The sequence below is a fragment of the Crinia signifera genome, chromosome 6 (genome assembly GCF_055691185.1).
Source record: "Crinia signifera chromosome 6, ASM5569118v1, whole genome shotgun sequence".
In the NCBI taxonomy this organism is placed as follows: Eukaryota; Metazoa; Chordata; class Amphibia; order Anura; family Myobatrachidae; genus Crinia; species Crinia signifera.
Genome location: NC_139222.1, coordinates 185,477,690 through 185,504,971, shown reverse-complemented (window position 1 = coordinate 185,504,971; position 27,282 = coordinate 185,477,690). Strand labels below are relative to the sequence as shown.

The window sequence follows — 27,282 nt, the reverse complement described above, 5'->3', positions numbered from 1 at the left end:
GAAGAGATTACAATCTCCATAAATGGTTTTGACCGTTCTGGTTATTACAGTATCTCATCCCTGGACCATATCAGGAGGCTGTAATCTCTCCATCCCCGGGTATGGGTAAAAGTTAACACCAGGCCCCGAACAAGACCCTGGAATGCCGGACCGGACATCAAACTCTGCATTCCTGAGCTTGTAGTGTCCGGCTGACCCCAGATTTAGTAAGAAAAGGTGAATAAAAAAAAAATTGAAATAGAATTTTCAAACATCTCAAATCCCAATTGAACGGTTTCCTATTCAAGCTTCTGAATAGCAAATAAGGCCTTTTATCAGTGTCATTTACAGAAAAACAGCTACACCTACTTGTAACTAACTATAGCTGTCCTGACTCTAAAGTTTGTATTTACGTGCATGTATATTTATATACATATTGCTAATTTAGTAACAATACAGACTTTCCTTGTATAGCAATATGCACATTATGCTCAGCATGCATAAAAAAGAATTCTCTACTTACTTCCCTCTACATGCACACTGTATAATGTATGTACTGAGATGATTTGTAGTTAGATCTACACACTGTAGATATATAAGCGTACAGTAATGCTGTGATGAATGGTAATCATCTATCAAACTAAGCCCAGGGATGAGAGACCCCTCTATTCCTGCCCAGTCATGTCTTCCTCACCCCCCAGCAAGTTCTCAGCCAGATCACTAACTCCGGTTGCTAGGTACAATGCGGCGTCCATGGGAACTCTAGTGCCCCGTTGCAGGCAAAGCTATTGGCCAGCTATTGGCTACGTCCCGCCCCGCTCTGTCTATGCTGCACGCACAGTGGTCACTTGGCGCGTCAATCTGAAACTTTATAAAGGTGGAGCACGACGCCTGTGTATGTGTATGAGCCGGCTTTGCTGTGATGCTGAGGTCTGGTGTCAGCAGGAGGAGCAGCCAGAGGAGTACACTAGTACCTGTCTACTCACCTGCTGCAGGTGAGTCCCTGCCTGCACACATACATACAGCACATTATACAAAAATACATCTATTTGTAAAACCAATGTGTGTCCTGGTGGCAATGTATAAATACTAGTATCGAATGCAATTTATGTGTAAGATCAGATCATCATCATATAGTTCTATAATATATACACACACAAACATCTACAGAGACAGTAATACAGAATACAGCGTATTGGTACACTTCATTATTATATGTGATATTTATTTCTCAAAAGTGCAGCAAATGGCAGAGACATATACACTATTGAATTTCAGTCTCATTTACAAACCCAGTGATGTGCTCATCAAGCGATGGAATGCAGGGTGTCACTGTATCATTTTGTCATTTTACCATTATGAATTAGTATACCACTCTGTAAGAATGTAATATGTAGGTACTGTAAGTGGTACTAGTATTTATTTTATTGATTTTAAAAGAATTTATTCAGTTTGCGATGGTGTCAAAGGTGAATGTGGTCTTTTAATTATCCTTATTTTTCTTTAGCTTATTTTAGTAACAAATGAAAGGTTGTAAGATTTACATTCTGGTCATTTTATTATTGTGCTACATCTCTCACCCTGATTTTGTTGAGGTTAATTCCAGATGTAGTACAGGCAGGGGCTGACTGGCAACTTTTAGCCTAGGGGGCAAGTCCAGAGCACAGGCCCATAAGAACCCCCACCCCACCGAAGTTACGATCGCAATGCGTGATCGGTCAAAAAAAAAATGGTGCAGGGGGGGGGGGGGGGTGGGGGGGTGTTCTTATGGGCCTGTGCTCTGGACTGGGGCTGGGAAAAACACCTGCATAATAATAACAACAACAAAAACAGGACACTACAGGCAGCTCCATCTGCATAATACAAGGACACCACAGGCTGCTCCTCCTGCATAAGAACAGGAGGACAACACAGGCTGCTCCCATGTATAAAAACAACAGTACTCCACAGGTTCACACATACATAGCTATATATATATATATATATATATATATATATATAGGCACCTCATCCTATTAAAACAATAAAACAAGGCACAGACACCCGACCTCCCCAGCCCTGCACCTATCTTCACGCTGCTAACTGCAGTTTGCTAAAGCAGCATGTGTCCGAGTCTGAACCTGCCATCTCCTCTCTTCCCCCTCCGTCCTCGGTCATACGTGCAGATTGACTCATATTTGGCTGTTGCTGGAGGCAGTCAAGGCAGTTGTTCGGCACTGAGGACACAGTGCAGGGGGCCGGCTGCCATTTTTCTGTAGCCGCGGAGCAGTTGACACTCAGGAGAAGTGTTAAATGCAGGAAGGAATACAATGGACAGCGTCACGGCCCACAGCACTAACTGGGTAAGCGGCCCGGGGGGAAATGGCACCCTGCCCCCCGGCCCAGCCTGAGTACTGGGGCATGTACAGAATTCGGTCCCTGGATCGACAGTCACTAGGTGGACTGCTATTGGTCACTAGTGGCTAAGTCGACACCTAAGAATGGTTGACATACCTTCGGTCAACAATGACAGAAGGTCGACAAGTTTAAGATCGACAGGGACATGATCGACACTCAAAAGGTTGAAACGGGTTTTTCATGTTTTTTTGTTTAGATCGACTTGGTTCATACTTTACTATCCAAGTGGCATAGAGTGAGAATATAATAGTGTGCCGAGCGCAGCGAGCCATGCGATGGGACGCGGTGTGATTATATGTGTCCATGTCGACATATACAACAAAAACTGCGTTGACCATGCCCATATCTACTTTAAGCTTCTGTCGACCTTCTGTCATTGTCCACCTCTGGTATGTTGACAATTAGTGGTTGACCTAGTAACTGTCGGCCTAGTTATTGTTGACCCCCTGTACTATAACCATACAGAGGCATGGTGTACAGAGACATGTAGTACAGAGGCAAGTCAGTCTGGCCCTACAACTAATATTGCATACTGTAACAATGTGCTGTTGCCAGTTTATAATTGCTGGATTTAATATTTGCTAGACACATAGGGCCTGATTCGGAGTTGCCTTGCCAATGTGGGACACAGCGGAGTGCTTTTCTTTTACTTCTGTGGCTGTGCATATGTCACACGGCGCAGGCTTCCTGGGCGGTGACTGAGAGGTAGCAAAACAATCACAATGCGATGGTCCAATTTAGGTGAGTGTTGTGGTAGTACCTCAGGCGTGTCACTCTGTGTTTGTGTACTCAGATGCTCAGTTGTTCACTTTGGAGAAACTGCATCTGCAATTAAGGCGCACAAATTGATATTTCTGTGACTACAGAAGCTGACAGTAGGAGTCTTATCCTTGCCCATTCGGATGCACGGAATGGGCTTTGTAGTTGCATTTGCATAAAGTTACATATGAGTGACCGCCAAAAGACAAACGTGCGGCTGCCTCATACTTTAAATCTGCCCCAAAAATGTGAATGAGGTAGCATTAGACATAAATTGGGGCAGCACCATTGGTGTAATGGTTAGCATTACTGCCTCATAGCACTGAGGTCTCATGTTGATCCCAGCAAGACCTTATCTGTGTGGAGTTTTTGTTTCCCCATCCGGTGGTGCTCGGATTCCAACCACAATCCAATAACGTACAGTTAGGTTATTTGGATTCTGATTCACGTCCTTGGATGCAGCAGTGAGGCTAACATAAGCTATGCAGCCTGCAGCCAAAGGTCTCTGGTTTAAATAGATGCATCCTGCCTGCATGTGTAATCCGCTGCTGCGTCCGACGATGCAGCATCTGATCACTCTGTGGGACCATTGGCAATCTGCATAACCTTCAGGTTACTCAAACTGGCTGCCGCAGCTTAGATGTGAGCTTAGAAAAGCTGCGTTGAAATCTAAATTAGGTTCATAGATTGCAAGCTCCACTGCAGCAAATAATGTTATTGACCAAATATTTACTTCGGAATTATGTGTGCACTATATAAACTATAACTATAAATAAATAAATGAGATGATTATTCAATGTTGAACAGGATGATTGTCTAGTAAATTTAGTCCGATGATGACCATCTGATTGTATATGTTCCCTATAGGATCTATCCATTAACTCCATGTACTGTACATCCAACATGTATGTTTAACATGTGAGAGATCTGGCCTCTGTGTAATGGGCCCCACACACTGGCTGACTTTCAGGCATTTTCTGGGCGATTTTACTAAATCACTCAGAAAATGCCTGAAAACGCAGGGTTTTCAACGGAGAACACTGACCCCAACACCTCCCTCAGCACACAGCGCTCTGCTGAGACCAAGCGTTCTGCGTTCGAAGCTGCATTGCTTAGAACGCTCGTCAGCCGCATGTAGGGCCCATTAGGGGACTGCACCTTTAATAGTAACTTGTCATTTTTTTATGAATATGAGAACAGGATAAAGTGCTTTTCTGTTTTATTATTTTTTTTCAGCATAAACAAAAGTTTAGGGGCCCATTTATCATTTAATATTTGCGACTTATTCCCCGAAAACACACTTTTTTGTGGTTTAGACGCAAATATGAAATACTTCTGAAATGTATGATGAGGGACCGCAGCAGGTATCGAGATCCCCCCAACCCCCCCGTTCGCAGCTGCATCCACTATAAGTATCTTTTTGGCAGCATTGCATAAGGTTTTGCAGCGGTAACTCATTGTAGCCTATGTCTACTTACTGCATTGCCAGCAAGGCAGTATTATGAGCGGGGTCAGCATTAACCGCGCTTCTGCAGACTCCCCTACACCCAGCCCTACACCCAGCACAACATATCACAGGGATGGACTCCTTTAGAAGCCCCTGTCTTGGTGTTATGATCGCATATTGCAATGCGATCCTGGACTGTAAGATCCCCACCAGATTGCATTTTATATGTGATCCTTAGTAAACGGGCCTTTATGAGCAAATAGATATTACATTTTAGAAAACACGTATGTCATTATTTTACATTGATAGAACACAAGATGAGTGGAAGAACTTCACTTTACCACATATGCCTCCAGCAGTATACAGTATAATTTGCGGTACTCTTTACCTAGAACGGCGCCCGTCGCGGGCATCGCGGGTACATTTATGCCTGCCCGCGACGCGACCGACGCGATGCCCGCGATTTTCCCATTGAAAACCATGTTAAACCTGAAAAATCGCGTCGGTCGCGTCGCGGCCGGCCATAAACGTACCCGCGATGCCCGCGACGCGATGCTCACGATTTCCCATAGGGAACAATGTTAAAAGTCGCGATGGACCCGATTTTAGTGTTAAATGGCTCAATCAACCCGATTTTGCCATAGGAATCAATGTTAAATGGGCCACAGAGCCCATTAACCCTTAAATGTCCCCAAAAATTTTTAACGCCACCCCACGATCCACGCGAACCCGAAGCGTGGCGAGCGCAGCGAGCCCGCGAGGGGCGGCGGTACGCGTCCTACGACCTTTTCATGCCCTACTATCCACGTCGGCGTGGTGTGAGAATATAATAGTGTGGCGAGCGCAGCGAGCCACCGAGCCCGAAGCGTGGCGAGCGCAGCGAGCCCCGCGAGGGGACGCGGATACCTTCACAGTTATACGCGTCCCCTCGCGGGCTTCACAGGTGTCCGTGGCGACCCGGACACCTGTGAAGCCCGCGAGGGGACGCGTCTACCTGTGAAGGTATCCGCGTCCCCTCGCGGGGCTCGCTGCGCTCGCCACGCTTCGGGCTCGGTGGCTCGCTGCGCTCGCCACACTATTATATTCCCACACCACGCCGACGTGGATAGTAGGGCATGAAAAGGTCGGAGGACGCGTACCGCCGCCCCTCGCGGGCTCGCTGCGCTCGCCACGCTTCGGGTTGGCGTGGATCGTGGGGTGGCGTTAAAAATTGTTGGGGACATTTAAGGGTTAATTGGGCCTAATTCAGGGTTAATATGGCCAAATCGGGTCAATTGAGCCATTTAACAGTGAAATCGCGGTCAATCAGCCTTTTTTAACATTGTTCCCTATGGGAAAATCGCGGTGATCGCGGTCATCGCGGGCATCGCGACCATCCAATTTTACCCGCGATGCCCGCGATTACCGCGATCACCGCGATTTTTACCCGCGATGACCACGATTTCAATCGTGGGCGCTGTTCTAGGTAAAGAGTACCTAATTTGCACCAGACATATGGCAGGCCCACAATTGTAAGTCATTTTACTCACACACACACACACACACACACACACACACACACACACCACAATAGCTGAGAGATGTTACTTGACAGCGACAGTGATAATTGTATTACTCTATTTGTGCACAATATAATAATGCCATTAAGTGCCATATACTGTACACTATAGGAAATAATGACTTTACTGTATTAATAATTAATGCAAGCCTAAAAATAATCCTCCTGTTAATTACAGGGCAACATTTGGCTTTCCAGCTGTAGTTTCACTACAATTCTATGCATGAACTGGCAGCCAGAAGTTCCCAGCACATACTGGGACTTATAGTTCCTTAGCGGTTGATGATCCACAGGTTTCCTATTCCAGGCAAATGCATTATAGATGAAAATACTTTACTATTTACTGGCCATAATATATATATATATATATATATATATATATATATATATATATATGGGGCAATGAACTCTTTTCTGTAAATATTGTAAGTCATTTAAAAGCATAGTCCTTAATGACTGACAACAAAAGTTTGTGAAGACACAGAAAAGCAAAGGCATAGGCCTTCTCTATAATCTGAGGAGGAAGTGGGGTCATTTAGTTTAGAAAGTGAAGAATATTCACGGTTGCAGGAGTTAGTCTCAACGTTCTACTTTTTTTTTGGGGGGGGGGGCACCATGTTACTGTAGATCTGTGCAGGGCCACTGAGAATAACCATAAGCCTGGGTACTGAAGGAGGTGTCACCAGGCCAAGGAGACATGGTTGCACCCTCTCAAAAATAAATAAATAAATAAGAACAGCTGTGCGGTGCTGGTAACCACACCTTGGGTAGCAGTTTTTCCACAGTGGGGACATTTGTCCCCCACAGCAGCATTGCAAAGGAAGACAATGTCCCCTTGAGCAGCTGACCCAACATGAGTACGGGAAACCTCCAGCAAGCCTCATAGAATCATAAATGAAACATTAGCTCCACCTGTGGATCTATTTAAAGGTGTCAGTGAGTAATGAATACACCTGTGCACCTCCTGAGTGACCTGGTTGAGTTCCTATATATACTGAGTTTAAGAACCACGGCTCTATATTACTATTAGTTACAGTTGTAGCACTAGTGAGGAAATATTTATAGAATATTGAAGTGTTTATTGTTCTCAGAATGTATTTGCTACAGGGTTTTAAATGCAGGGAGAACACTAATCCCCATGGGTGGCTATTGAATCTAGAGGGAGACAATAGAGAGAAGTAGAGGTGAAACATGAGCTCTTATTGCCAGAGAGTTGCAAACAATTAATGAATGCTGACATGCTCTTTATTAGTGGGTAATTGTAGCTATCATTTACTAAAATTTCTTTTTTCCCAGTCTATTATGATTTAGGAAGTCATTAGTTTAAAGTTTACGGTAGAACTACGAATCCCACTATGCCCTGCCATAGATTTACTATTTGGACATGATAAAACTGTTGCAGGACATGCTGGTATTTTTGGTTCCACATCAGCTCTAGGTCCACTTATTGCGTACAAAGTTCCTGTGTTGTTTATGCCTCACCAAAAAACTAGTTTTACTCTTTATATATGTTTCAAATTATATTTCAACTCCTTTCATTTAACATTTAGGCGGAAATTTAATCAAGTGCCAGGAGGACACTGACGCACATTTTTAGCACTCTACCTCTTGGTCAAAAGTGCTCGTTACACCATAGGTAGCGAGCACTTTTAGACGAATCAGGCTTTCGTCTGGCCGGGCAAATCTAATTGAATTCCCCCCTTAAGCCCCATAAACAGTTAGTAATATTTTAAATGATATCACTCATTGTTCTCTCAGCCTTACACTAAGCCATCTCCCCTAGTGCCTAAACCTAGACAGCCTAACCCACCCCAGCATACTTACAGTCAGCATCCTGTCAGTCAGAATAATTTTTTTTAATCACGGCACCCGAGAGTATAGGCATTTTTTTCATAGCACCCCAAAGATGAAAGTTCATTGAGAAATGTTTTAAAAATTCTGTCTACTTGTCATCCCCATGGTCTTTTACGTGTGATGGTGTACAGTTGTGTTTCTGATGGTTTGTGATTGGGAGCCACCAGCAATGGTTTTTCCTATCCCTTTGATCATAAATAGTTTGATTTGGTCTTGTCCACCAACCTGAGGCACCCCTACAAGAGTCTCAAGGCACCCCAAGGTGCCTAGGCACACAGCTTGGGATTCACTTGCATATGGCATTCTAAAATGAAACATTTTTAATGAGGGCATAATAGACCTTATTCATGTTCGTAAGTAAAGTAAAAAAGCAAGCAACTGGGCAAAACCATGCTGCAGGTGGGGTAAATGTAAAGTGCAGAGAGACTCAAGCTTCCCACATCAGTGACGGATTGGGGCAATTTGACAATTTTGTGATGACTGCCTTAAACATTTATGGGCTACATGCAAAAGCAGTCAATATTTACCTTTACACAGAAAAATATAAATGTATTTCCTACCCTTGAATTACAGCATGTCAGATACAAAGTCACTTGTTTTTTTTTTTTTTTTTTTTTTTTGTGGTATACATGAGCATAAATCAGCCACAATGTGCAGTGCTGTCATTCTTTCAGAATATTTTCATCCCTATATTTATAAAATAACTGAATAGTAGTATTATTTTATCGCTTATACTTTGTCATACTGATGAGTAGATATTTGTCTTATGCTAATGGTTGGTTTTGGTATATGCTATGTCTTAATTAATCAAAGTAGTAATTACGCAGCTGATGAAATTATAGATTGATCATATTTTAATTGAAACAATATCTATTTTTCTGTATAGGCAACAGCGTTCATCATGGAACTTCTTGGTTCCACCTTAACGGCAACTTATGCTCGCCCTAGGCCAACATCCGCTAATTTTCTACCAGCCATATCTACAATGGCTTCAAGTTACAAGAACCGATTCCCACACTATACTCTAAGCCATAGCTTGAGTCTGCCATGGAGACCAAGTACATATTATAAGGTTGCATCTACAACGCCTACACTAGCTCCACTCTCCAAGAGTGCTCCAGGTCTTAAACCAGCGCAAAGCCTCTCTTTCCCTGCCAACAGAACAGCACTTTTTACTAGATACACTCCAGATGACTGGTACAAATCAAGTCAGAATAATTATAGAGAATCTGAATCTTCCAGGCGTAGTGCGGAAAGATTACGTGTGGACACCAGTCGACTCATTCAAGAGAAGGACCAGAAGACAAGAAAGGTCCAGAATGACACTAGTAAAGATTTGGGAGAACGAGTTAATGACATAGCTTTTTGGAGATCTGAGATCAATCATGAAATTGACCAGATAATTGGTGAAACAAATGCCTTGTCTGAGGTGAAGAGACGGTTGGAAAGGGCACTTGCAGAAACAGAAGGACCTCTACAGGTAATGTGCATTTTTTTAGTTTGAAGATATTGAAATTTTGATTTTATTACTACCATTACTATCATTTAATAGGTTGTAAAATAACTAACCTTACCAACAGCAGTGAACAGCAGTATTTGGCACTTCTATATTAATAAAACAGCATAATTACCTGCTAATTTTAAATCAGAATCTAAAATGAGTATACAGAAGACTGGTACCATCCCTTAACAGTTCTACATCTGAATGGTGACATTCAAGTGGGGATAAACAATGATAGACTGCTTTGTATATAATAAGAGAGTGTTATGTTTGTAAATCTCGACCACTCCGCTCTGCACAAGATTTGCGTCTCTCATCTGAGCGGATCACTAGCTCCCATTCACTATTACAGGACTTTCATCGGGCTGCTCCCATCCTATGGAATGCCCTTCCATGCACAATTAGACTCTCCGCTAGCCTCCAAACTTTCAAGCGTTCCCTGAAAACTCACCTCTTCAGGCAAGCCTATCATATTTAAGTTCTACACGCATAACCCTCTGAGGCACTTATGTATTATATAGCTTCCCTTCTGGACTTGTAACCTTGTGGGACTGCTATGCTATTACTGGTGCCTGTCCTTGTGTTTCCCTCCTATATCCCTATAGATTGTAAGCTTGCAGCAGGGCCCTCCTACCTCCATGTCTGTCTGTTGTTACCCAGTTTGTTTTATCACTGTTTACTATTGTAAAGCGCAACGGAATCTGCTGCGCTATATAAGAAACTGCAAATAAATAAATAATAAATAAGTCTGCTAGAAGTAATTACGTACATAATCCATTACTAAACATAATGCTTAACCTGGGATTAGTTGCATTTTATGAAAGAGTATAGAAGACAGACAAATAAATACCACTTATACAATTGTAATCTCTAAAGTGTTACTAGAGAAACAGGCAATACAAGGTAGACTGAATGAATTGCTAATAGCCTTCATACCAGATTTATTGGTCTCTCATGGAAACACCATCTTGAAAATTGGCCCGTATTCTGGTTGACGTGCAAGGCTGCTACATTTGCAGCCTTGCGAGTCCCCCAGATGCAGCCTGCCACTCGCAGGTCTGACCGCCCCCCCACTCACTCGCATGCCGGGTTCCCCTGCATGGCTGTGAATGGATGTTTAACACAAACCTCTATTCGTTGCCTATGGGGAAACACCCACATCATTAGATAGTCGCTGTCGAATGATGTGGAAGGTGCACACATATCTAAGTGACTCTCGAGTCACTTAGATTTGCGTGCACACTTGACAGAAACTGGGTGGGCATCCGATGATGTAAGCTGCCCGCCCTCGCACCCACATCATTGGGCGATTTTCCATGGGAACGCCCAGCATATTCATAGGAACGCCCATGAAATGCTGGGCGTACCCATCACCCAATGCTAGGCGAATCCCCTGGCCCAATGCCCCCCCCCCCCCCCCCCCTCACCCCACCCACAGTCTTGGGTGGGTATCTCCCCGGCAAACACTCTGTCGCCATGACTGCACGTGCCCGGCACATGCCCATGCGCAGAAATGCGCATGCGCATTTATAAAACATCACACTTGCATGCAAATTCACAGTGTGAGAACCAGAATAACCCCCATTGTTACCAAGAATAAAAAAGCACCCTACAAAGCCAAAAACTGTTCTAAATTGTGGAAGGCCCAACATTTTCTAACCAATTTACATTTTTGATCTTTACCCTGACGCTCAATGTCAGAGTATATAGAAGTTTTCATTAACTTTTGTGAAACTTTGAGCCCACAGCATCTCAGGGATATCTGCCTGGCTAGTACGGAACACAGAGTGGGCCTCGTGGACTCCGCACACCTTTTGCTGTCCTGTTAGATAACAGCACTCCTCCCAACTGTGTTTTTGCTGTATGGTTAGGGAGAGATTTTGCAGTCAGACTGCCATAGGCCCTAGGCATAAGGCTGTGTGGTGATGGACAGGGCCCGAAGAGAGCTCACTACCACCTATTCCCGGTACTATGGAGGTGAGGAGCAGATTTAGACTTTTAGGATGCACAGAGTACATATGCAGGAATTTAACCACTTAGCTAGCTAATATTTTTTCCAAAAACCTCAAATTCTCAGTGTGTTTATGATTGTATTACGTCAATAACATCTATTAAAATTATATCCATCATATTTTAAATGAACATACTGTAGGTCAGTGGTTCGCAAACTGTGCACTGTGGCTCCCTGGGATGCCACAGCGATGTCACAGGGGAGCCGCAGCGGCCTGCTGGCACTGGCAGCCACATTTTGTTTTTCATGGGCAACAGGTGAAGAAAGAAAATAAGATAACTGGGTTATCTTAGTGGAGGCGCAGGAGATAGAGCTGTGTGGTCAAGCGGCAGTACAAAAAATGGGGGTGTCACTCCCCAATATAGACAAACAGAAAAAGATATGGAGGTGACTGCGCTAATGAACAAATTATGGTATGGTGCTCTAATCAATATTAAGGATATTTAATATACAATTTATAGCATACAATGTACAATAAAAAAATGATTTAAAAAGATTTTGAATTTTCTTAAAAATGAGGGAGGGGAGGGGGAAAAAGGGAGGATATCCAGTCAGTCAGCCCCAGGTGATTCACGAATGCGTTTCGCTCCTATAGGGGGCTGACTGACTGCATCCACCTCTACACTTCCGCTACAAAACCGTTTAACCTCTGCAGAAATTTTGGCTTGTTGGACTCAAAACTCCTCCTGGGATCTACAAACACCCAGAGATACCCCATACCATCTATTGGGCTACAGAATCTGCAGGAGATCTTGCACCCTCCATTGGGACAGCCCACGGGGTTAATCGGAGCCACCAATTCCACCAAACAACAGTGAGGTGTTACCCTAAACGGAAAAGGACTACCACTTAACCAACTGGCCCAAAAATACGGTACCATATGGACTATTAAACCAGTCAAGTCACCCCCTGATATCCTCCCTCTTTCCCCCTCCCCTCCCTCATTTTTAGGAAAATTCAAAATCTTTTTAAATAATTTTTTTTATTGTACATTGTATTCTATAAATTGTATATTAAATATCCTAAATATTGATTTGAGCACCATACCATAATTTGTTCATTAGCGCAGTCACCTCCATATCTTTTTTTTTTCATGTCAGTCCAGCAGGACTAACCGTTAGACATCAATGGTCAAGAGATGTAAATATTTAAACCATTGATGAACGGAACAGTGCAACTTTTGTGAACTTGCATTTTGTGGTGGCAGCTCCTCTTAGCAGCTTCTGGTGTACATAGGGAAGGTAAGGGCAGCTTATTTAGCATTTCGCCCTATTGTTGCCACTGTCTGCAGCTGTGTGTGTGTGGGGGGGGGGGGGGGGCAGGCTGCCAGATCAAATGCTGAATGGTCATTTCTGACTGGTTGCATCAGATGTGACCATGTCAGGGACAGGCCAGGCTGAAGCAACTACCCAGGCATATGGTTAATGATAGTGGCTGCATGTACTGCATACTGTAAGCTAGAAAATATTTACAAGTGAAGCAATCCAAGAAATGTTTTATCTTGGGCCTAGTAAAATGAAAATCTACCCTGCTCACTCTGCAACAGTACTATCCATTCACAGAATACGAAATAATCACTATATAATCCACAATACTACACAGGCTATGTAACTGTACTGCCCTAACTCTGACAGTACAATCACAGACTATCCTGCTTGCATAGACTTTAGTACTACACTCTGATCTGTCTATGACATCAACATCCGAATACAGACTGGTGTACACACGGTGAGATTTTGGCAGGAGATTTTGAACATCCCCAAGAAGGTTAGCCAAAATCTCCAAGTTTTTCTCCTGCTTAGTCAATATTGCCTACTATGCTATGACTGTGCAGGCAAAGCAATTTTGACTAGATCAGTCAAAATGTCCGGTGCATCTAGCCAAAATCTCTTGTGCACCTAGTCAAAATTGGCCATCAGCCAATATCTCACCGTGTAAACTGGGCTTAACTGGCTACATAGACATGTGACCTCTGTGTTCTCACTGTTAAAACACTGACCAGTCCCAGATTTCCACATAAACTGTGCACATCAAACCTGTTTCACATCGCACCTAATTACCGGGTTCATGCCGGTTTCTTGCCAGTTCGACCCGGTAATTGGTGCGGTGTGAAAGGGGTTACCTGGTCCCACAAACGGGTAGCAACATGGCAATACGAACCGGTAAAAAAGAAGGGTTCTTACCGGTTTGTTGCTTTGCGGTGTGAACGGGTTAATAGGGTCGAGCGACCTGTTGCCTGTTCACACCAATGGAGGAGGCAGTGCTTTGAGCAGTACCAACTCTAAGCTCTGCCTCCTTTCGCGCCCTCTGATGATTCTCCGCCGTTCTGCCGCGCCCCCTGATGACGTCAGCGAACCAGCAATATTGTCTGAACGGACCAAAATGCAGGGTTTCACCGGGACTGAACCATTTCAAAGTCCCAGTGGGACCCTGAATTTTGCTGTCTGAAAGGGGTATCAATGTGATCAATTTGTTATATTATAATTGCTAAAAGTACCTAAGAGGAACAATTTTTAATGTAAAGTGGGACTCATATGACTCCTCAAAGGCCCATGTGTGAACTGCCAACCTATAATGGCTCACCAGTGTTTTAAACAATCATATACAGTACAAAAGGCGGTAATGTCCTGTTAAAAATAAATTTGAACTACTATTTAATATCTATATACAGAGCTACATCAGTGAGTCCATCTTTTTTCTAAAAGATCTTCTAAAATAGCATGGACAGATTTGTACCCTTTAGAAAAGATTATAAATATTTGGACCATATTGATCATTCAAACAAATTGCTTTCTTGAATTAGTATCACACATGTCTATAATCTTCTCATCATTCATTCAGCCTATTTAAATAGACAAAAAAATATTATCCTCATGTGTTCCACTCTGTATAGAGAAATCAAAGGAGATAGTTGTCTGGGTAGATCACAATGTAACTTATAGACGAGCATATTAAATGTAAAGGTTATAAGACCATATCCAAGCAGCTTGATGTTGCTGTGACTTCAGTTGCACATATTATTAAGAGGTATAAAGCTCAAGGGATGGTAGCAACCTACATGGACATGGCTGCAAGAGGAATATTGACCCCAGATTAAAACCTAAAGATAGTGAAAATGGGAGAAAAGAGCCAAGCAAAGCTTCCAGAGAAGTACAAAGTGAACTCAACTCAACTCATAGTATGTCGTCTTTGTGAGTGACAGTGGGCTCCATAGAATAAGTACCAGGGGGAGGCCACTTATAAAGAAACAAACCAAAAAAAAAGACTGAAATGAATATAAAAATCACAATGTTTCTGGAAGAATACCCTTTGGACAGGGGAGTCAAGAGTAGAGCTTTTTGGCAGGTCACTGCAGCTCTATGTTCACAGATGAAAAAAATGAAGCTTTCAAATGAAAAAAGCACTTAACATGTGGTGTGTGTGTGTATGGGGGGGGGGGGGGGGACAATTATGATTTGGGGCTGCTTTGCTGCATCTTGCAATGGGTGCCTTGAATCTATGCAGGGAACTATGAATCTCAGGACTATGGAGGCATTCTGGAACCATGCATACTGTCCAGTGTCGGAATGCTCTGTCTCAGTTGCAGGTCATTGGGCCTTCAACAAGAAAAAGACACGAAACTCAGAGCTAAAAGCACATACAAAAGGACAATAATAAAACATTGGTACTTGTTTCCTAGCACGGCCATAATCGTGGGCATCGCGGGTAATTTTTAATGGTCTGCGATGCGACCGACGCGATGCCCGCGATTTCCCATTGAAATGCATTGAAAAAGTCAAATTTGCGTCGGTCGCATCGTATGCGGCCAAAATAAGCCCGCGATTTCCCATAGGGAACAATGTAAAATGCCTCAATTTACCCAAATCAACATAGGGAACAATGTTAAATGGGCCAGAGACTCCAAAAAACCCCCCAGTGAAATGGCCCCGCAAAAATAGTAAACGCCACCCCACGATCAACGTGAACCCGAAGCGTGGCGAGCGCAGCGAGCCCGCGAGGGGCGGTGGTACGCGTCCTCCGACCTTTTCATACCCCCACTATCCACGTCGGCGTGGAGTTGAGAATAGATTAGTGTGGCGAGCGCAGCGAGCCACCGAGCCCGAAGCATGGCGAGCGCACGCGGATACCTGTGAAGCCCGCGAAGGGACGCGTTTACCTGTGAAGGTATCCGCGTCCCCTCGCGGGGCTCGCTGTGCTCGCCACACTAATCTTTTCTCAACTCCACGCCGACGTGGATAGTGGGGGTATGAAAAGGTCGGAGGACGCGTTCCGCCGCCTCTTGCGGGCTCGCTGCGCTCGCCACGCTTCGGGTTCACGTTGATCGTGGGGTGGCGTTTTAACTATTTTTGGGGGGCCATTTCACTGGTCAGGGTTTTTTTTGGGGGTCTCTGGCCCATTTAACATTGTTCCCTATGTTGATTTGGTTAAATTGATTTTACACTGTTCCCTATGGGAAATCACGGGCATCGCGTCGGTCGCATCGCATGCGATTTTTTTGCCCGCATGCGATGCGACCGACGCAATTTTTTTACCTGCGTTGCCCTAGATCAAGATCGTTGTAGCCGTGCTAGGAAACAAGTACCAAAACATTTAACTGTTATGAATTGGCCTTGTGTAACCATTGATCTGAATCCTATTGAACTAGGGGGCTAAACATGCATTCTGGAGAAAACACACCATCAAATCGACTATTTTGAGAGGTTCAGAAGTCACACTGGGAGCTACACAGATGACTTAATTTCTAGTAATTTTGCTTCTAAAAGTTTTTCAATAATAATAATAATAATACATGTAAGTGATGATATGGCTCCCACAGAGTCCTGATCTTAACGTTGAGTCTGTCTGGGATTAAATGAAGAGACCGAAGAATTTGAACAAGCTACTGTACATCGGCAAAAGATTTGTGGTTCTCTGAGATATGAAAAAACGGTACTCTTTACCTAGAACGGCGCCCGTCGCGGGCATCGCGGGTACATTTATGCCTGCCCGCGACGCGACCGACGCGATGCCCGCGATTTTCCCATTGAAAACCATGTTAAACCTGAAAAATCGCGTCGGTCGCGTCGCGGCCGGCCATAAACGTACCCGCGATGCCCGCGACGCGATGCTCACGATTTCCCATAGGGAACAATGTTAAAAGTCGCGATGGACCCGATTTTAGTGTTAAATGGCTCAATCAACCCGATTTTGCCATAGGAATCAATGTTAAATGGGCCACAGAGCCCATTAACCCTTAAATGTCCCCAAAAATTTTTAACGCCACCCCACGATCCACGCGAACCCGAAGCGTGGCGAGCGCAGCGAGCCCGCGAGGGGCGGCGGTACGCGTCCTACGACCTTTTCATGCCCTACTATCCACGTCGGCGTGGTGTGAGAATATAATAGTGTGGCGAGCGCAGCGAGCCACCGAGCCCGAAGCGTGGCGAGCGCAGCGAGCCCCGCGAGGGGACGCGGATACCTTCACAGTTATACGCGTCCCCTCGCGGGCTTCACAGGTGTCCGTGGCGACCCGGACACCTGTGAAGCCCGCGAGGGGACGCGTCTACCTGTGAAGGTATCCGCGTCCCCTCGCGGGGCTCGCTGCGCTCGCCACGCTTCGGGCTCGGTGGCTCGCTGCGCTCGCCACACTATTATATTCCCACACCACGCCGACGTGGATAGTAGGGCATGAAAAGGTCGGAGGACGCGTACCGCCGCCCCTCGCGGGCTCGCTGCGCTCGCCACGCTTCGGGTTGGCGTGGATCGTGGGGTGGCGTTAAAAATTGTTGGGGACATTTAAGGGTTAATTGGGCCTAATTCAGGGTTAATATGGCCAAATCGGGTCAATTGAGCCATTTAACAGTGAAATCGCGGTCAATCAGCCTTTTTTAACATTGTTCCCTATGGGAAAATCGCGGTGATCGCGGTCATCGCGGGCATCGCGACCATCCAATTTTACCCGCGATGCCCGCGATTACCGCGATCACCGCGATTTTTACCCGCGATGACCACGATTTCAATCGTGGGCGCCGTTCTAGGTAAAGAGTACCGAAAAACCTCCCTACTGAGTTCCTTCAAAAACTGTGTGCAAGTGTACCTAGAGGATGCTGTTTTGAAGGCAAAGGGTTGATACTCGAAATGTTGATTTGAATTCGATTTTGATTCTGTTTATTCACTTTGCATTTTGTGCAAATAAACTACTAACACTTTTTTTTTTTAAAGCATTTTTACTTTGCAGCCTTTTTTCCATACCTGCTGATAACAACATGATAAAACATCCTTTTTGTCTATGCCATTTTCATCTGTTTTATTATTTAAAACGGACCCCAATATGTCACAATGTTTGTATGTGACACATACAGTAAGGGTGCATAGCTTCCCAGTGATTTTCATGTATACAGTTGAAATCTTACTACAGGATAAACCATGGCACTTGAATAGGAAGCAACTACTTGGTAATTGGTATACTGAAATCTATGGCTGATGTTTCCACATGGATAAACACGCATTATAACGCAAATTAATGTTTATGGAAATATACAGATAAACAAGTCAAGATGAGATTTTTTTCCTGGAGACTTAAAATGAAAGTTTATTTTTGTTATATATGAATAATCACATATAACACTTATTCAGAGTAATGTACACACGGTTGATTAGGCTTGTTATTCGATCACGATGTAATCAGATCGCATCGGGATCGAATCGCACGGCAAACCACCAGACATACATGCGACTTGGATTATATACTGCAGATCTACACTATATAATCAAAATCTCATGCGTATTGTACCCGTATGTACATACCATAAGGTGCATTTGGAATCGCAAAATGCGTTTTAAAGCAATAATATTTTTTTATTGCAGCAGTAAGTAATTGAAGATTGCTTGCATCTGTCAATGTTCACATCCAGGGACAGGGACACATATTTATTGAGAAATATGCAACTGTTACATAGCTTGTGGGACTTCAGTAATATAAAAATAAAAAATAAAACACAATAAACTGCTACTGATACAGAGCTTTTCAACACAGGGCAGTATACAGTATATGGTTCCAGGCATAGGTGCCGATTCTGTGGGTGCTTGAGGGCCGAGCATCCACGGAAATTGATGAGCACCCACCCGCTCAGCAGCTGCCCACCTGCCCGTGTCCCACTGCACTCCCCCTCCCTCGTCGCTGACACAGGTACTGTGTGGGCATTTATGCACCTGCACTGTGTGGGCATTTATGTATTTGACACTGTGGGGGGGATTTTTGTACCTGCACTGTGGGGGCATTTATGTATTTGGCACTGTGGGTTGGATTTTTGTACCTGCACTGTGTGGGCATTTATGTATTTGACACTGTGGGGGCATTTTTGGGTACTTGTGTAGTTTCACGGCGCCAGTATGGCGCCGTGCGTCTGAGTCCCCTTGCGGGGCTCGCTTCGCTCGCCCATGCTGCGGGCTCGGTGGCTCGCTACGCTCGCCACGCTATTTAAAATCAACTCCATGCCAACATGGATAGTGGAGGTATGAACTATCCATGTTGGCATGGAGTTAATTTACTTTTTTTGACATATTTCGTGGCGAGTGTAGAACCCGGAAGTAGCACGGCGCCATGCTGGCGCCGTGAAACTACACAAGTACCCATTTATGTATTTGGCACTGTTGCCATAATTTGAATATTGGAGACAACTGTGCTGCGTAATATAAATCAGTATTATTTTGTGGCCACGCCCCTTTCCCATGAAGCCACTCCCCTATATTTTTGGCTTGAGCACCCACCAGCAAAAACATAAATCGGCACCTATGGTTCCAGCATGCCTTGATAGTCCTATTCTGTGTCTGATTATAGGGTCCATTCTTTGTTTGTTTGGTGAACATAAACCAAACAAGGGCATATTCTTTAAATATTAGTTATTTTCTAAACCGAATACTTTTTATACACACAAATGCTTATAATGTATTACTAAAGTTGTGGCACGAGTCTCTTCATAAATGTCCCTAGGCTGAGTCCTGGGAGTGAGTAAACAGTGTAACCAGGCCGTACTGTAATGCACCCTAGACACAGCCAGGTAACAATAGATGCTTCAAAGAAGACAGTAGTTGCTACAAACACTGCAACAGTATTCTTAGTCTTTGGATTTAATTATTTTCTTTAAAGTAACACTCAAAGGCCAAACAGTAAAACGATTGTGTCACATTGTTACAGATTGTAAATCTGTTACACAATTTACATTACATAGATTAACAGAAATTAATTTAAAGTATAACATGACACAGTTAACAGCACACTTGGTGTTAATACCCTGAATAAGTGCCTCTCAAGACAGGTCCACAGGACACACTAACAGTGCATGTTTTCTATATCTTCTTGGTGGAGCACACGTGTATAGTATTATACCCCTTTTACACTGCCGCCAAAAACCAGAGTCAGCGGTGGGTCAGACCCAGGTCAGCTGTGGTGTAAATGGGTCAACCCGTGTCCATTTACACGGGACTTCTACCCAGGTCCTGACCTGGGCTGAACATGGCTAAGGACCTGGGTAGAGGGCAGTGTAAACAGGTACGCCTGGTCATCGGACCCGGCACCCGTTTACATCAATGGGGGAAGCCCAACCTGTGGACCACAGCATCCTGCGGTCAAGATGGAGGTTGGGCGGGAGACGTAAACAGCCTGTGCTGCTGTCTGCTGTACTCTGGGAGGCTGGGAGGAGGTGAATGGATGCCTGTGTGCGGCATCTATTCACCTCGCAGATGGGGCCGGGTAGGTGCACAGTGACTGGGGGCAGCCCAGCAGCTTACCTTGGTGCTGGGCTTGCCCCCAGCGCTGCGATCGGCCGTCCCTGATTTATCTGTCCAACCCATCTGGTGGTAACAAAAACCTGGTATGGGAGCAAATGACAATCAACCATTAGCTCCCAAATGCTGGAAAATGCACAAAAGCAGTCATTGTGATACATTTGTTAAATCATAGGGATTTAGCCAATTTGTCTGAATGACATTGTAGGTTTTCCAGTGTTTGGGAGCAAATGTTCAATTTTCCTTTAATCCCATACATTAACAGATTTTTGTTCCCACCAGATTGTTTGGATAAATGAATCTTTAGGTGTGTATACAGTTTTACAGTGCCCCAGTGTTTGGATTAGAGAAGAACTATCCTAAATCATCCTAAGTGTTCTCTTTCATGAGACAAAGAGGGTTCAGGTACTATGAAAAACTGAGTTGGAGAGCAGATACCGGCAGCATCATTGAATGTAAGCTTTATTCTGGCTGTGGATTCCCCATGCCGGACTTGCCAGTGCTCCATGAGCCTCTATGTTCATAACTTTTGTGTACTAATAAATAATAAGCTTTCATTATTGTGTACAAGTGACTCATTTGCAGCATATCCATGATCACTATTTTGGATTGCACTGATATCATCAATAAGAAGTATACTACTGACAAATAAGCATAAGTGAAGCACTGAATGCATTCATAGACATGAGGGGTATACAATTGCATAGCTAAAAATTGGCAGTAGTGGAGCAATAGAGTATTCCCAAGTATGACACTCGCATTACTCAAGTAGCAAAATACTAAGTGCGGTATTCAATTATCCCACCAAAAATGGACTTTCCCTATTCAATTGCGGCGATTTTTTTGCTGATGCAGCTTCCATGTTGTAAAAAGTTTAAAATGCATCAGCAGAATGCGGCTACAGTTTCGACTAAAACACTTGGATTGGCGACTAATTCACCGATCAGTGTGTTTTCCAACTGAACTTTAATTGAATAGGTTGAATGTAAATTTCACCGTAAATCTTGGAAAATATTGTATACCCCCTAAACCCAAAATGATGTAGAGTTTGTATGAAAATAAATTCATTAACTGTTAAAAATGAATCTTATGGCTGTTGGTCATTCATTCTAATACTGAATTCAGCTTTCTTTATTCAGAGGTCTGTAGGGCCTTATATGTAAGTTTAAAGTGGCAATAAATGTAAAAAATAAAAAAAATTGTCTCCGTTTGATTTGAGCAACTCAGCGAGGCTGGCTGCAGGTGGCCTCCTAAACCTCCAGGCCCCATAGAAATGGCAGCCTCTGCCTTCACTGTAGTTAAGCTTCTATAACTGTAGGTATGGCATACATGCAGAAATTAAGGCTTTGAACACCATTCAAAGAAGAATTTGCACTTTGTAAATGATCTTACAAATTGTGCACTTGAATAAAAGAAAACCACTAATTATCTCTGCAAGGTCAGAATGCCAGAGGATAAATTACTAACAGGTGTAAAAGTGCTGATGTATAGCACCCAGTGCAGCAGACCTGACGTTTGCAGTCTTTGTCCATTTGCTGTATCCAGTTACATGCAGGTAACTATACACAGAGATATGAAAAGACTATGCATCACTGTGCATTTGTTTTCTCCATAGATTGTTGTGTTGTGCGTGTGTCTATTGAGTTGACAGTGCTGTCATTACAAAAGGGTCATTTAATTATAATGTCTGATTGTTTGTACTTTCTAATAGGTAGCTCAGGAATGTCTGTATCACAGAGAAAAGCGGATGTCTATAGACCTCGTACACGATGATGTGGAGAAACAGCTTCTGCAGGTAAGACCACAAACTCACCACATCCCCAGGTGGGGAGAGATACATCAGTGCAACAGAGGGTATGCAAAGCAAGAAAATGTCTCTTGGTATGAGTCCTCTATCCTGGCACCATTTGGACTATTTAACTATGACATTTTTGTTGGCAGTGTTGGACTAAGGTCCTGAAGGTCCTATTGGGGGCCCATATTTAGAGCCTTGACTATCCATTAGTGCATGGTCTGGGCCCCTTGATATATTATATATCTTACCCACACGCTTTTGAAAAAGGAGCGTAAGCTCCGAAACGTCAAGCTTTTCTGCTCAAATATACATTTGAAAAGACCTCTGAGTGCCGCCAATCATTCTTTTGTTATATATATATATATATATATATATATATATATATATATATATATATATATGGATCCAAGGAACCGGCACTAGCACGGTGTAACCAATCACGTCTGCTCCAGTTGCCCTCCGTCCCTGATTCCAGGGATAAATAGTGAAGATTTAAATAGCAGCACTCTGAAGACTTGTATATAGTAGCAAAATAATGCAGTCAACTCAAGGAGTTAGTATCGAGGTTTCGGGAGGTTAATCCCTTTATCAAGATATGCATCCTGAATTCTAGAGGAAGGGGGTGAGCCCCAGGTAGTTGGGCCCGCTGGGGTTAACCCTGTACTCCTGTGGGACAGTCCCTGTTTGAGGGGCATTTTGGCTTGCCCAACTTCTCTCAGTGTTAGTAATCCCAAATAGAAAACAACTATTGCGAGGAGTGACTTACAACCAACATATTCAAGTTAAAGATACAATATTAAAAACCTATTTATAAAATATTGGTCACCTTCACACAGTTCTTACAGAAATATTGAAAGCTGAACTAACATTCTTTAGAATCCTATCACTTCATTTTCTGTCACTCATGTGAAATGTAATCACATGAGCCATACAAAAACGCCAGTGAAAAGGGGCGTGGCCTGAAAAGAGGAAAGGGGAGGGGAGGGGGTTTCTTTTCAGCAAGTGGGGGGAACCTACTTCTTACCTTACTTGGTCAGGGGCGAATCTTTGCTGTCAGTGTTCGGTGCACTCTTCCCAAGAATATCTCTTAAAATTTCACTTCATCCAGATCTCAAATCTAAAGGCCAATGCTCACTTCTATATCTCCCTGGATATAGACATGAAAAGCAACATGGTAAAAAGCAGACGGCTTGAAAGACAGATTCTGCCACCATTGAGTAGACATCAGTCATCCTTAAATCTGAGTGCTAGGCAGCCTCAGTGCTGCCCCTCAGATCCAAGCACAAGTGGGAGCTGCCGAAAGAAAGAGACTGCTCTGCTTATCAGGTCTCAAAACAGCTGTCTCCATGGCTCTCTGCTGCGAAATTCACAATGATTAGCCTCACTGATGGACAGACAGACATGCAGCTTTCTGGCAGCCCTGTAGTTGCAGTAATGTGCCCAATGATGTCAAGGATGTGGCACCTTTTAAATTGGATCCCCCCTGCCTACACTTTGGGCTAATATCTTGCACAAAACTAATGCTTCTCCCTTAAACTCTGTGACCTCCTTGGCGCTTAGACAGCTCCTTAGTCAGATTGAACAGTGGGGCCAGTAACAGGAACAGATTCAATCCTGTTCTAAGATCAGCTGGGCCCTGAGTGATTGCTTTGGCCCAATAGCAGTAAATCTGCTACTGGTTGATAGATTCAAGAAAGCTTGAATACCCATTGTATAGTATTGTGACAGAAAAAATTCCAAAATACATACCTATCTCACACAAATCACTGCAAACGTGTAATTAATTCACTCATTTCTCCTTTATTTCCTAAATTATTTAAAGCTGGCATTCCCTTTTAGGATTTCTGTTCAATAATGGCCTATTGTTTATGTAAATGTTGTTTGGCAGTTCTTTAGTCTATAGTTCTATGTCTTAAGGTGCCTATACACGGTGCCATTGCACCGTGTGATGCGGTGAGTTCTCCTGCGGGCATCTCATCGCACAGTACAAAAAGTATGTGCTGCACATACTTGTACTGTCTTCTGATCACATCGCATCACATCGTATGCAAATCGCATGCAAATGCAATAAAGTTCAAAACGCACGGAAAAATCTCAGTGTATGGGCATCTTAACCTTAAAATGAAAGTTTGGGTACTTGTTTCCTAGCATGGTGCCCGTCGCAGGTGATCGCATACTTTAACTTAAGGTATGCGATGGACGCGACCGACGCGATATCAGGGCAATTTTTAGCCTTTTCCCCGACAATTATAAAATCACGTCCATCGCATGCCTTAAGTTAAGGCATGCGATGCGACCGATGCGATGGACGCGATTTTACATAGGGAACTATGTTAAATGAGCCAATTGACCAAATGTTTCATTGTATACCCACCCTTATGGGCATTTTACATGTCAAATGTCCCCCATTGTTAACGCCACCCCACGATGAACGCCAACCCGAAGCGTGGTGAGCGCTGTGAGCCCCCGAGGGGCGGCGGTACGCGTCCTCCGACCTTTTCATACCCCCACTATCCATGTCGGCGTGGAGTTGATTTTATATAGTGTGGCGAGCCACCGAGCCCGAAGTGTGGCGAGCGCAGCGAGCCCCGCGAGGGGACGCGTAATACCTGTGAAGTAATGCGCGTCCCCTCACGGGGCTCGGTGGCTCGCTGTGCTCGCCACACTATATAAAAACAACTGCACGCCAACGTGGATAGTGGGGGTGTGAAAAGGTCGGAGGATGCGTACCGCCGACCCCCCCGCGGGCTCGCTGCGCTCGCCACGCTTCGTGGTCTGCGTTCATCGTGGGGTGGCATTAACAATGGGGGGGCATTTCACCCATCAGGGTTGTATACAATGAAAATTGTGGTCTGGGGGGCATTTAACATTGGGCACAATGTAAAATCGGGTCTCAGGGACCATTTTACATTGGTTCCGATGTAAAAATCGCGTCGATCGCATCGCATGCGATTTGGTTGCATGCGATGCAATCAACGCAATTTTTTAGGACCCGATGGATACAATCAAAATCGCAGGCGCCGTGCTAGGAAACAAGTACCAAAGTTTGTGTTTTTATACACGTCCAACTACTATTGTCCTTTATTCAGTGGTGCAAGTAGAATTTTTTTCTTGGTGGTACTGATAGCTTCCACCAAAAATGGGCGTGGCCATGTGTCATGAGGGGGCATGGTCACACAAAGCTAGGGGAGTGACTTATACCCACTTTAAACCAAAATCCTTGGTTAGACCTGATCTTTGTACACAGGAGTTTCCAGGGTTGAACCCAGCTTTATACCCCATTTACACAGCACTATGTCCCAGGTCGGACCCAGGTCTGCGCCATTTATACTGAACCTGGGTCAGCCCTGCTTTTCCCTTTGGATGACATTAAAAAATGTCCATTTTAGGACTGATAAACTTCCAGTCAACCTTCCGTCATTGATTAAAAAAATAAAATAAAAAAGACATGAAAAGTTAGCATTGAAAAATGTCGGTTTGTTTATTTTGTTAAATATTTTTTCAAAAAGTTTTATTCAGTGCTCAAGGACACATAGCGGTATAAAAGTACAGCATCAACCATGTGAGCTCCCCTGTGGAACCTGGGTTGGGCCCATTTACACCACCCACGACCCAGGTCTAACCAGTGTTTAACTTCGGTCAGGACCTGGGTAGGAAACCAGTGTTACTGGACCAGGGTGGCCCCTTTTACACCAACACTGACCTGTGTCCAACCTGGGTTTCTCACTTGGTGTAAAAGGGGTATTAATGACAATAGTAGCATGGCATTGGGAGACAGGGAATGAGAAACAGGGAATGACTGGGGGTGGGTTGGCTCTTGCTTGGGGAGAGCCGGGCAGCTTGTACTTACAATTGTGGAGCCTGCTCTTCATGCTGTCGGCACCGTGTGACAGGCTAAATCAGCAGTAGCCAGTAGCTGCATACAGCACCAATCATAACACTGGGTGGGCGGGCTGCGGATGCATTATATTTAGACTTACAATAAAAATAGAATTGACAGTGGGTCAGGGAATAAGTGGTACTGCGTACCTGCAACATATTTCTTACAGGTACTCCGTACCACGCCGTACCCCCTTACTTGCAACACTGCCCACCCCTGAACCTTCTGTCAGACCTTCCTACCATCTCTGTGTCTGACAGATTTCACTTTTCCTCCTCTATTCTCTTTACACATTTCCCCTCTCTCCTCAGTATGTTGCAGTCTCCCCCTTTGCACCTCTCAATGTGTTAGCCTCCCCGCATTCTCTCTGACTTTCTCCTAAATACAATCCCACCTATACTTTAAGTTACCAATCTGGCCCTGCTTTGTCCACATATGCCCCCTTGTATGTCCATTCAGCTACACACCAATATGGTGCTCTGTCCATCTATGGCCCCTTCTCACCTGTCTGTACATATCTGTGTTCTAGTATGGTACTCTATCTGTCCATGCCCCCCAATCTGTCTATGCCCACCTGTTTTTCCTGTCTCAGTAATGTCCTCCCAGCTTGATCTCCCTCTCTCTCACCCTGACACACACACACACATTTCTCTTTATTGCCCTCTGATACTGTCTTCCTCTCTTTCCCTGACAATTTCTATCTTTTAGTGTGTACACACGGTACAATTTGCCTTCCAATGTTGACGATATAGTCAACTTCGTGTCGGCATAACATGCAGATCGCAAGGGTTTTAACCCTTGTGATCCCAGTGCCTGCTCCCGTATCGCAGGCAGAAAGTCTTGGCTGCATTGACTATATAGTGCAGATCTACACTATATAGTCAAAATTGTATGCCATTGCATGCATGCCACGCCATGCCATGCGATCTTGAATCGCATTGCACGGCACATCTCACAGTGTGTACGCACCATTAGACTCTCGCCACCATACAGTCTCGGGGGGGGGGGGGGGCCCTATAAAGATTTTTGCTATGGGGCCCATAAAGTTCTAGTTACACCCCTGCTTCCATACAATGGCAGGAGATTGTTATCACAGAGATGCTGGCTGTGTAATGTTAGGTAGTTGGGTACCTGCTCACCTACACGTACAGTAGTGAACTTATTCATGTATAAACCTTCATACACAGCACAATATCCTGCCAATGCGAAATAATGAACGTCTGGTGCAACAACATCATTTGAAGAGATCAGAGGGACAGCGTCCTTCAGTATACAAAGGTCAAGTTGTTTGTGGCTGCTCCTTTAATGACAAACGCCTGATTATAGTGTTTTATG

The 27,282-nt window shown here is 44.2% G+C and overlaps 1 protein-coding gene across 1 annotated transcript in view; it reads left to right on the top strand.

Annotated features, from left to right (window-relative positions):
• Positions 1-850: 850 nt before the first annotated feature.
• TEKT3 (tektin 3) overlaps positions 851-27,282 on the top strand; it is a 50,321-nt gene continuing 23,889 nt past the window's right edge. Inside the window, exons 1-3 of the mRNA XM_083145533.1 lie at positions 851-974; positions 8,881-9,474; positions 21,984-22,067. Coding sequence (XP_083001659.1) covers positions 8,896-9,474; positions 21,984-22,067 — 663 coding nt within the window. The 5' untranslated portion in view covers positions 851-974; positions 8,881-8,895. The remainder of the gene's footprint in view (positions 975-8,880; positions 9,475-21,983; positions 22,068-27,282) is intronic.